General features: G+C 39.9%; 2 protein-coding genes and 2 pseudogenes across 2 annotated transcripts; 1 reads left to right on the top strand and 3 right to left on the bottom strand.

Moving 5' to 3' along the window:
* The window catches only part of LOC138024721 (putative nuclease HARBI1), an 8,169-nt pseudogene extending 7,203 nt beyond the window's left edge, over window positions 1-966 (bottom strand).
* A 116-nt stretch (window positions 967-1,082) lies between these two features.
* Window positions 1,083-2,372, top strand: LOC138025039 (P2X purinoceptor 7-like). Its single transcript, XM_068872279.1, has 3 exons — window positions 1,083-1,409; window positions 1,566-1,698; window positions 2,207-2,372. Exons 1-3 carry the CDS (start codon window positions 1,187-1,189, stop codon window positions 2,370-2,372), a joined length of 522 nt encoding a protein of 173 aa, XP_068728380.1. The 5' UTR covers window positions 1,083-1,186.
* Window positions 2,373-3,100: 728 nt separating this feature from the next.
* On the bottom strand, window positions 3,101-3,958 carry LOC138024678 (uncharacterized). The gene has a single exon (XM_068871889.1). It carries the CDS (start codon window positions 3,956-3,958, stop codon window positions 3,101-3,103), a length of 858 nt encoding a protein of 285 aa, XP_068727990.1.
* Window positions 3,959-6,454: 2,496 nt separating this feature from the next.
* LOC138024720 (uncharacterized) lies at window positions 6,455-11,410 on the bottom strand (annotated as a pseudogene).
* Window positions 11,411-12,500: the final 1,090 nt, after the last annotated feature.

Raw genomic sequence — 12,500 nt, 5'->3', positions numbered from 1 at the left:
TTGCATTCATGTAATCTTTCAATTTTCTATTGTTGAGGAACCAGACTGTAGAATAAAGCGGATGATACAGAATTCTCGCCTTTTTGTGAACGTAGTCATCGTAACAAAGCAGCTTTCAGAATTTCAATCATCGTAAATTTGTGATGTGGAAGATACGATTTTTTCCAAGAGATTTCTTGTACAAAGCTACACGAATTATTGGAATGATTGCTTTTGCCAACAATCAACTTCCTACAAAAGTGATCAGAGAACTGTCTCATCGTTTACAAACACTTTCAAGAGCTGTTGGTAATTTCCTCTAACAAATAGAAAGAACAGGAAAACTGGTGGATAACCTTTACATGTAAATGATTACCTTGTGGTATCATAAAAGTGAAAATTTAAATAAAGCTCAAAGCAGTCACGCTTTCAATTATGGAAAAGTATAAAACTCGTGTAGTCCGGCAAAACATGTAATAATCTCCTTTAAATGCAACTGCACTGATTGCTGCAAAACACCACAAGCCATTTAACAGTTTGTAATTTGAGATATTTATGGCACAGACTAAACATCTTGTTTCATTTGCAATAGCAGCTCTTACAAATTTTTCACAGCGCTCTGAGCTCTCTAAAGGCCCCCGAGCACCCTAGAATCATTATTTGCAAGAAGCGACTTTTCCTTTTACCTTAAAATAAAATAACACAATTAGAAAACATTTTTAAACATAGTGAGTAGTTTTTCTAGTTTTGATTCTCTAAATGATATTGAACATAACGTCGTATTTCTTTTTAACAGCATTGACACATGCCATGTGTTTGAAGAAACATGTGATTGGGTGACTTTGTACACTATAAAGAAGTGTGAATGGCTTTGTAATGATGTATTGTTGCATTTAAAGGGAAACAAGGGTCTAGAAAAAGTTTACCTAAAATGAAAGTTCATACAATAAAATACCTGAAAACAGCAAAAATTTGCTCTGTTGTCATCTTTGTCGTAAGTAATCGGGAAGGAAAAATCGTCATTTTGCTATTACTCGCCACCGTCTTGAATGTCTTTCATGTAAGAGAGGCTGTGACGTCAGAATAGTCAAGGCAGTAAAACATGGCCGCCCAAGACACAAACAGTGACATTGAAACACCTGTTGAAAGCGATAGCGACTCATCGCTCGATCTAGAAATCGAGGCAGATGGGGTTATACGCCCGTTTATGTTTGAGCCACAGCGCGACACCTCTGAAGAAGACGAAAGTGACTCAAACGTGACTCAAGAGCCACCGGAAGTGGTAGAGTCGACCGCCGACGGGGCAATTCAATCGCGTCTTGGCAGACATAACTGGTGCATTTGCACCAATTGTCAGGGCATGCCAACGGAAACTGAAAGTCTTTGTTGCCAGGAGATGGACGTTCTCGGAGATCGCTTGGACCTCGAAGGTACAAATTTAAATTTCTTTATTAACAATGTTTTAATTCACCTGTTGTAATTACAGATTTTTGATAAGGAATCTATAATATTTACCTCTTTAAAAAACAGTTTGCAAATATTACAAAAACTGAAATGGTGAGCTGTTTGCGGTTTTTGTTTTGCAGGAACGCGATACAAGTGCATAATCGAGCATGAATCATTTCGACCGGTTTGCCTGCAACCAGATGTTTTAAAAACAGCTCTTGTTGGGCTCCATCAAGTTCGGAGCGATCGTCTAGAAGATCCCCCGCCAAATGCGTAAGTTTGTAAACGGTTTACAGATATTTATAACAATGAAGACATGCAATATTAATAATTATCACGCTTAAAGCTTGCGTAAGGCTTGTGAAGTATGTTTTAGATAATTGTCCTCCTTGCCAAATAATAAGGAAATCTTGGTTCTTGTCTGTACAGACAAAAGTTTGTTACCATGTTTTTGTCAACATTCTCCAGGATTTCTTTCTTTGTTCGAGTTTTATCTTGTTACAATGCTGTAATTTGCAGCGCCCAATATACTCGTGGCAAGATTGTTAAAATTTTTAATACCCCTTCACCGGGGAAACATTTTTTTTCAAATAACAGTATCAGTTTGAATATATGCTTTCGTAGGTAGTGAAGTCAACATCAACACAACAACCATAACCTTTTTGTGTTTCCCTTACCTTACACTCCAGTGGGAGATAATTCCAAAACCTTATGAACTAAACTAGTTTTGATATTTTAAGAATGCACGCTATTACATCATAATATTCTTGATTATTTACAGGAGTATGAGATTAGCTGGATACCGTCAGTTTACGTGGTGGACGTACAACAGACTGGGAAAAGGAAACAGACGCGTTGTTTGGGCCATCCGAAGAGAGTACCCGGAGGAAAGTGGCATCTATACTGGATATAAGGATGCGGAGGGGAACTATTCATGGCCGGGATAACAATGTATGCAAAACGGTCAAGGGGAATAGCTTGTTTTCTATTCTGAGATTAACTTCAACAAAAAAAGCCCTCAATGAAACAGATTATTTAAGCACGAAATGTGAACTGTTATGTTAAGATTCAATGGTTTTGAAACTTTGAAGAAGAACAGCTAAATTTTCTTTCCAAATCTAGAAGCGTGGCGGGCGAGCAGCTCCTCTTTGGGTGGGCGGGGTACTGGCGCGATGTTCCTTGGCAGGTCAGGAACCTCAACCTCTTCAATGTCCTCCCCTGTGGCTCTCGATTCCAAAACGCGGTGCATCATGTCCCTCACGTGCTGCTTAGACTTCTTCTCGAACACAGGCTTAACCACCCAGTCTTTCATGCCCTTGGGATAAACGTAACGATACTGCTTATCACCACGTGATGTTACCATTTGCTCCCGCCCAGGTCCCGAGTTATGGTCTAAAGCAGCCAACTGCGATCGTGCAGACATTCCTTTGTGACTAAAATGTTGCCTTTTAGGCATGTATTTGTTGTAGAGCGAGTGATAAACCTCAAGGGCTCCAGTATGGATGAACTTGGAGAGAAGTTCCAGGTCGTTGAGAAGCCTCTTTTCCATAACAACCTCCTTCAGAGCTTCGTGTGCAGGTGAACCTGCTTCTAGCCACTTAGTTTTCCGGCGCGCAGTCGCAGAAATGGGATCGTGTGGGCAACGGTTGTAGAGGGTGGATGAGTCCCAACTGTGCTAGTCAGCAACATGGTGCAGTATGCTGGTCCATTTTTCTTTAAGGAGCTCAGCATTCCCTTCGCATGTCATAGACGACCACCAAAGATGATTAGTTACTGATTTAATCCAGGGGGCCAGTTCCTCGCATCCTTTTTTCTTGGCTTTTATGTTTTTACAAAGGTGCCAAACGTCGACCTGATGCTCAACTCCGCGATCTTTGTAGACAGTTCTCATCAGTGCCTTTATTCCTGTATGTCTATCAGTGCCCACGACATCCACGGGAATCCCGCTGTCGAGGGCACGGTCGAGGCAACGCTGAAAACCTAGTTTTTCCATTGCTTGGGAACTTGTGGTTTGTTTCACATGAACGACATCAAAATCTACAATATTTTTAGTTTCTGTGTCCATCATGGTATACGTGCCATATTTGGCACTATACCCTGGCGAATCACAGCGCCCGTCACCAATGAGAGTTACAGATTCCCTGTCTAGGAGATCTGCAAGCACTGAAGCCTTTTCTTGCTGCCAACATTCATTTATAACTGGAAACAGGTGCTTGTTTTGATAGTTGAGGTAGTCAGACTCACCAGGAAACGCAAGATTAACTGTAGAAGCCATTTCTGACACGCGAAAAAACGTATTGCCCGTAAATAAAATTGCGCCAGAAAGTAACAGGTTCCCTGCAGCAGCTCTTTTAACGGTCGGCTGAGAAACCCACTCTTTTGAATGAGAGTTCTTACAGAATGTTGTTATTTTCAACATAGAGCCCTTTTTAACCAGATCTTTTTCTAACACCTCTTCTCCGCAGATAACGCAACGATTAAATAATTTCAGGAGTTCATCCTCAAATACGATGTATTTGGGGACTGAACACATTTTTTCAAACTTATCCATTCCATCTTGATCATGCATTTCCAAGTTGCTTTCAATAGTGTCATCCAGTTCTTCAAAGTTCAACTGGAAAGAGCTGTCATTCTCATCCTCTTCCACTGAAGAAAAGGTGAGGTTAGTGATGATGTCTTCGTCAGGATCGAACAGCGGAGGTTCCGTGTTGGCCGATGACTTCTTTGGAGTGGATGTGAGTGCTTGTGCAGTCTCGGCCTGTGGATCCCAGGGAGGCACACAGGAATAAGTGTGGTCCTTGAGAAGCAATGCGTCTCCTGTGTCAGCTGCAAGCCACTGAGTTTCACGGCTGATAACGTTGCTTACCTCACAGTTTCGTTCTTTTATTTCTCCGCTTTCCACCAATCTGTTTGAAGAAATAGAGGGCATCAATGTGGTTTCATAGATTTGTTCGTCTGCTTCAATATTTTCCACTGAAACCGTAGGTGCAGTAGGTTGTTCTTCTGCTTCAATATTTTCTGCTGAAACCATAGGTGAGGTTGTGCAGCCAAGGGTCAAAGGGTTCTCAGGCGTTTCACCTTCACTTGCCAAAGTGACTTCTGATCCTACTTCTGGAGTTGTGTTTACGAGTAGGGCTTTTACTATCTACATAAAAATTAAAAACATAATGCAGAAACTTAATTTTTTAAATTACTTGCCGCTGTACACTCAGAAAAAAATTAATATGAATAATAGCCAGGATGCTAAAAGGCATACGTTTTTCATTCTAAAAACAGATTTTAATATCTAGAGCACCTGCGACATTAGAAATCAAATCCAGACATTGTGCTTAAACCTCAATTATTTTGTGTGATTTGTAGCCACCTCGAATGTCCTGAACTAAATACTGCTGGTGCTTTACCTTAGGTTTCCTCAATCAAGTTTCCTCGATCAAGCGTGACACCGGTGCGTGACATTCGTACCAAAAACTCACCTCCCGTTTGGTTTGACGGCTTGCTCGATCAATACTTGTTTTACGGACTTTTTTCGGTGGAGCATGGCCAAAAATGCTAGGTACAGCGTCTTCCTTAAGCGGTGGTTTCCTTTTTGCGCCTTGTAGTCCCAAGAAGCTCCGCCTGTAAAAATTATCAAAACACTGTATTTTATAAATTTATATATATAAAACACCATTTGCGTGACCTGAAGACCAGGCGATATATTTACAAAAAAGCGATATAATTATTCTTCTTGACGTTAATTAAATTTAGACGCTATTTCAGAGACAAAATATAAGAATCACTCGGCTGAAAATGCACGGCGCCAGGCGGCAGGGACTTTATTTTTCGCGATTCAATACAAATGTCAGACCATTGTCATTACTGCGATCTTGGCGGCCTGTTTCACGCCATTTTCCAAAATAAATAAATGAAACGTATCATCTTAAAATAATTGAATTAAAATCTGATTGTAAAGTAAAAAGATGGAATACCACATACTGTTTACCATGTGAATGCGAAGTAGCCAGAGTAAAATTTAAAACTTTCATACCTGAAGATCCCGCTCGTAGTCTTCTGTTGTGAAATGATCGGAACACACACGACAGTTCTCAGGTCTCGGTAATTCTCCCTCTCGTTTTATTTTTGCGAGCCATTGTTTTCTACGATATTTGTCTTCGGGAAGTTTGTGAAAAGTGATACGTCCTTTAGAATTTTTATAAGTATTACTACATCCTACAGCGAGGCAATGAACCATAATTCTGGCCTTGACACTAACTCTTGCACGTGTGCAAAGGCCAAATCCGGGTCAAAACAAACCTTGACTATTGTTACGTCATACCCTCGTTATCATTCCTCACTTCCAATATGGCGGCCAGTGTTCCAAGATGGCGGCGATTTTGAACGATTTCGAAGCCATATGATTAGAATCCAAGTCAGTTCTACGCCAAATGACAACCATTTTTGAAATGCTGAGCAGGTGGGCTTTCGTTTAAGGTAAACTTTTTCTAGACCCTTGTTTCCCTTTAACTATATTGTGAATTACATGAATTTGTTGTTGTTGATTCCCTTGGAAGCACTGGAATTTTGTTTGATTGATAACAGCGCTGAGTGTGTGCATTTCGCCGGTTGAGCACCGGGCTGTTATGCAGGTGGTCGTGAGTTCAACTCTGGCCGGACCAACACTCAGGGTCTTTAAATAACTGAGGAGAAAGTGCTGCCTTTGTAATTACATCTGCAAATGATAAGCCGGAGGTCCCGTCTCACAACCTTTCAATGTTCACAATCCTGTGGGACGTAAAATAACCCGCACACTTGTCGTAAAGAGTAGGGCATGTAGTTCCCAGTGTTGTGGTCTGTCTTCTGTGGTGTATCATGGTTGGGAGGGTTAATGCTAGGAGAGGGCCGTAAGTTAGAAAACTTTAACAGGTTATTATGTCTCCCTCTTTAAATAAAAGATATTGAATTGAATTCAATTGAGTTTCACAAGCCTTTGGAGGTAAACAAACGGATAAGGCTGTGGCATTTCAGAAATCAGCCGTTTGAACGTGGTTCCTCAGACAACAGTCTTTTCAGGAGCCATAGTGTTGTATCCATCGGGTACTTTGTCACTTGGATTGTACATGGTTTTGCATTTCTCACCTTTTTGATAACGAATATGCAATTTATCGATGACTTTCACAACACACTTCCTCACGTTCTTCAAGGGATCTTCAAATGGGAGATCCACATGTGTAACCTTTAAGCCATGACACATGTCATGTGCCACTATAGTGCTTGACATGACCGTCATAAGCTCTTCAGGGGCCATTTCATCATCCAATAATGGCTTAAACTTTTGATGCAGCCAAAGGACCAATATTAAAAAGTCCTGTGAGGGTGACTCAGATCTTCCCGTACAAAACAAGCGGATCTGTTTATAGCCTGCTAGAGATCTGCTGGTACATCTGTAGCAGATCTGCAGACAATCTACAGATAATCTTAAGATTATCTGCAGAATGTCTGCAGACGAAATCAGCCTATCATGTTAAACAAAAAGCCCACAAAATGCACCAATCAAACAACGTTTATTTAAAAGATAGACAGTGGAGGTCGGTCTGCTATTCATCAAAAGCAAGCAAATAATCTCACCAGCAGGAATTTAAAGTATTTTCTTAGTGTGACATTTTCAACGCATTGCAATGAAAATAAGAACCTCGAGTAGCAACCACTCCTTTCAAAAAAATGTAGGCTTCACGTACCTGTGAGCAATGAGGGAGCTTGCTGGCAAGCTAGGCTTCGCATGCTTTTTTTTGCTTCGCTTGGCAGGTTATTTACAGAAACGAGATCAAGTAACTGGATAATGAGTGAGATTCATTTCTTTCTCGTCTACGCTTGGCACCTGCTTGACATGAAGGTAGTTTAAAGGAATGAAAGAGGTAAGTGATAGAGTACATGAATAATGCACAACAGCGACCACTTATTGTGTTTCTGTTCGCCTTCTGTATCAACTTTTTCATTCGCTTCGTAGCTTACTTACATATATCAACAGATATCAAAAATACTCGTTCATCAGGTACTCGGTTCATGATGCAGCATTCTTCTGTGGCCTAAAGTATGGTGCACTTACGTTCGATTCCCGAACGGCTTGTTTCAAACATGTGTCATTTATATTCCAGCATACCAGGGCCGAGCAAAGACTGTAATTAAAAGAGGTCACTACCAAGTGTTTACGGAACACTCACGGAATCTTGACCTGCACTGTTATTGTATACTGAGTAAGTACGCTTACACATTTGTAACAAGTTTAGATAATGCATTGCATTCTAGTTGGTAGCAATAAAAGTAAAACCTAAACCCAACTTGGCATATTTTTACAGACCAGTCAAAAGATTATTCATGATAAGCGACCAATGATTAAATGTTACTTGTAGTGTGACCTTTTGATAAGGTCGGTTTTTAAGTCACTGCAGTGAGTAAATCCAGGTTTTTCAATAAATGAGTTTACCATCAAGTGTTGTAGATTTCGTGTGTTCAACAGCACACATCCAAATACTCAGAATAAACATAACACACTCGCAAATGACTTGATTCACGCACTGCTCTAAACATAAACTCAACATACGTTTTATCCATGCTGTAAGAAATTACAAACTCTTTGTAAATATTTTTAGTGATTCAACAACTTTTTTCATTCTCTTTGCTCAATTAATCCTCATTTGTTTACACTGTTCGATTGCATTATCAACAACTTCTATTTGCTTCAATAATCCCTAAGTATGTCACACGGCAATTCGAGCACTGCAAGTTACTGAGTGAAGAATTATCTTGACATTTGTTTGTTGTTTGCACCGAAATGAAAAAAGTACTGAGGGAGTTTTACTATTAGCATTTAGTTTCACATCAGTGTAATATCAGTTTTGCCCTATTCACGCCAAAGGAAGAAATAAATAACTTGGATAATAACTTAATCGAGAAGTTCACCTTTCGTAGAACAAAACATCACAGCGAAAGCTCAAATTCGTTTTGGAAATCTTCAAATGTGTTACAAAATACTGCTAAAATCTAGTCAGTTTTGCTCATCAGAGCGGCTCTTAAGCCCGATGAACACTTGCACACCGCCTTGAATATTGCAGTTGTTGAAAACACCGCTCGGGAAGCTTGCTGATGCGGACGACATTGACACACTGGAAGCCATGCAATTCAAGCTTTCAATTAATGGTGTAGCTGATGGAGTGCTGGAAACGGTAGAAATTTGTGTGCTTTGAGTTTGGTTGTACTGAAGAGCATTGGAGATTGTGTCGGATACACTTTCCAGCTGAGGTGCCGATGGCCTGGCGCTGTAGTGTGATATGCCCGGTGACGAACATAGCACAGATATTGCTGAAGCCCGGACAGAATGATTGGTGTATACTTGAGAGAGATTTGCTCCTTTGGATATGATCTTCATCATGTCTCCCAGCTTGTTCACGCCAAGTGCGCTGTTTTCATACCACACAATGTCTTCTGTGGTGAATCTGGCTTTGGGTTTTTGAAAGTACGCTGGGCAGGAGGGATTCAACTTGGACACGTACAATTTTAGACTGGTAAACGCATCATCATCTGCTCCAGTGCTGTAAAGCCTTGTTTCTCGTTCAGCTGAGGGCTTGCTGGTTCCACCACCAGGATGGTTTTTTGTAGCTTCTTCGTGGGTCATAATTGCATACTCGCAGCCGTTTGCATCTTTGGTGAACTTGAAACTGTCGCGGCGAAGATCTCGCTGTCCCTCCCTTCCACGCCTGCACCAGTACAGAGAAACGTAAAACCACGTTCTCCTTGGCAATCCGGCTGGATTTGTGACACTGAGGAAAGGGCTGGCTGTTATCTTTGCGAACTCTGAAGGTACGATAACTGGTTTATGTTGAACGTTTTCCTTGCCAGCGCGGCGGTTGATTTGTAGGTTCGCGTCCAGAATTTTGTTACTCTTTTGAAACACTTGGTTCCTTGAAATTTTCACTGTACGGCCATTGTTGTTTAGGTATCTTTCAATTGAATTCCAAAAACCAAGAAGTGCCGAGCGACTGTATTCTTCACCTTTTTTCGTTCTCGCTTCGACGTAAAACCTTGCTAGGTTTAAGTCTAATTTTCCTGTATTCATTTTAAGGACAGGTGTTGTGATGCTTCTTGCTTGACACTAATCTGTGTAAACAATTATTTTGAGACTGCATAGTGCTGAAATTGTCTAATAAATCAGTTTCTTTAAATTTCTGCTTTTTGTGATACTTAAATGCGAAGCAAAAAGATTGTTTGTTACCTTGAAATAATTTTACAACCCATTTTGTGTTTCGTTTTGTCGCGAGTGACTGAGATTGCTCCAGAATTTTTTCCAAGTCATTCTCCATGTAGAAACGTGTCTTTTCTTCTTCTTCCTTTTGGAATTTATCAACAGCCTCAACAAGAGTTTTTTCTATCTCCTCGTGATATTGAAGATGAAGCAACAGGTATTGCAATTGGTCAACTGGGAATTTTCTCCAGAACTGGTCTACGACACCTTGAATGGCTAGGGGAAGTTGTTGAAATGCAGCGCAGTGTTAAAGAAGAAGAAAAGTCGTTAATACAGTCTCCCGACGACTTGGACAATGAAACAAGAGAGAAATGCCTTCATGTCTTGAAGAAATGTCCTCTTAACTATTTAGTCGCAAGAGCCACCAATGCCTTGCTGATCGCACGACACTGACACCTGCCCACATTATGGACCTCTTAGATTTCGTATTAAGATCTACGTATTTGTCGTATAATGTATTGATCTGCGAATAGAGAGAGGGTGCAGCCATGGGGAGCTCGGTTTCCACCGTTGTTGCTAATCTCTACAAGGAGGTTTTTGAAGCTCAAGCAACAGAATCCGCAATGCAGCATCCGTTTTCTCAAGGCAAATCTGTAAAGAGTTACGTTTCCGCAAAGAATCTCCTCCGTCCTCCCAGACCAAATTAAAAAAATGAAGACCCAGTTCTCTCTGTCGACTGGAAGTTGAAAATCTATTCACATTCTTTCAGTAACTTAGGACACAAATTTAAGAGGTTTTGAATACAGATTGCTGATCCGTATGTTTTATAGAAATTTAAAATTGAAGAATCGCTGTTGTTTCTTATGTAAGACTGAAGAGGAATTCCTTGATCATTTAATGTGTTACTGTAAAGCAGTTGAGGTCTTGAACCTGGAAAGAGGTTTTATCTTGGCTGGCTATCCCTAAAATATCTTTTGTTCGAGAAATTCAGTATTGATTATTAATCATGTTCTTAAGCTTGGAATATTATTTATTTGTAGTTGTTAACTCTATAATGAAAAATCATCCTTGGAATTGTTGCATGTTTCCGTACTTTTGATGGGTAAAGGTATTATCGACTGTCTCTGAAAGGATTATTTCTTAGTTAAATTAGTTGCCATCTTTTTGAGCAACATCACAGTATCTTCTCAGTGCCATAATAATTAGGGTAAGCATTATATACCATAGAAATTTGGATAAACTGACCCTCTCAATGCCTTTCTCCTAAAGTTACGGCATTAGACTCCCCTGTCATGTTAATAATTTATGTGACTGTACTAATAGTTTTCAGAACTTGCCGATGTTAATACGTTTATAAGGTATGGAACTTAACAAGTCCCTTCAAGTTTAAGGTTATATCATAACGTGATGATTGCACTTTCATGATCATTCAGCATTGAGTGCTGGAATATTATTTTGTTGCTCGCCTTGTGAACTATTGTAGGAGCAAAACACTCTCGCAATGGACATTTATATATTTCACTTCAATCACTTGTAAATCGTTTTTTAAGATTATTGGCTCCGACGAAACTTTTCCATACTTGCGATGTTTCTTGAAGCGGGCAAAAAGGGAAACATTGCCAGGAATAATGTACTTGTATAACATTTTCCCTTGTTTGCACTTCAGTGCCAAGCAAAGTGATGATTGACTTAATTTCCAGCAATCGTGCCGTCCTGTATGGTAGACACCTTTCATAAGCAAATCCAAGCTTCAATACCGGAGCCAGCCATTTTGTCCTGGAACACGAAAATCGCTTTTATGGGATCACAGTGTGATCGCATCTGTTATGTCCTCCTGTTTTAGCCGAAATGTTTGACTTAAATATTCGACCAAATAATTCCAACTTCTGTTAAAGGATCGTCGCTATCCCACAGTAAATTGCATTGTCCTCGTTTGCATCAATGTCATGTTTGAAAGTAGAATTTTAATTAAAACCTGACAAAAAGATATTTCAAGCTAGAGGATTAAAACACCTTTTACGTTGTAAGTGTCAGTGAAAGAGATAAATTATATAATCCTGAGGGATTCAATTACATTGGAATGCTACAAGCAACTGGGCACCCCTCTGAGATATCGGGTATATTGCCTGCTATCTCCGCGGGATACCGAGGTACTGTTTTGGTTGTTAAGAGCGTCTGGCTCGTTATGACAATGACGACTAGCTTAAATGATTTTATAAACTAAAGCCTTCATAAATCAGCAAAAAAGTTTCAATATGTCTAAAAGAAGGCCAGGAGAGAGATGAACATACTTTTGCAATAAGCTCAAATGAAAATCCAGTCTCAGTCTTTTTTAGGATGTAGGTTAAACAGCACTTGCATAGCCAAGGAAATTCTCAAAGTGACTTAGGTGGATGGCACATTTAGCAGTTCTTAAGCTCGGTGTTTAACCTCTGTTATCCTCTGTTTAGGATTCTAATTCCATTAGTGTTTTCATTTTTGAGATAAATGTTTTACAGCAATATGAAAATTGTGGAGAGGCATGAAACTGAACTCCTTTTTACTGTCCCTTTCAGACACGGCTGGATTACTTGAAGAATTCACTTATCTAGTTTCACAGGGTCAAAACAAATTCTCTTTAACAGTCTCCCCTTTTGTTAACAAAAATTTGGTTTTATCAACAGAGTTGATAATGTAAATTGGCCACCGTACAGAGATTCTAAAAGCTGACGTTTCGAGCGTTAGCCCTTCGTCAGAGCGAATCGAGGGATTATGGGTTACGTGTAGTTTTTATAGTAGAGTAGGAGCTATGCTATTAGTGGTAACATGGCAACGTGAAAAGTAGGAATATATTAGTTAAATGAAAAGCGTTCGTTAATAC

The sequence above is a fragment of the Montipora capricornis genome, chromosome 11 (genome assembly GCF_036669925.1).
Source record: "Montipora capricornis isolate CH-2021 chromosome 11, ASM3666992v2, whole genome shotgun sequence".
NCBI classification, from domain to species: domain Eukaryota; kingdom Metazoa; phylum Cnidaria; class Anthozoa; order Scleractinia; family Acroporidae; genus Montipora; species Montipora capricornis.
The sequence above is the reverse complement of the archived record's forward strand: the minus strand, read 5'-3'. Positions and strand labels throughout refer to the sequence as shown.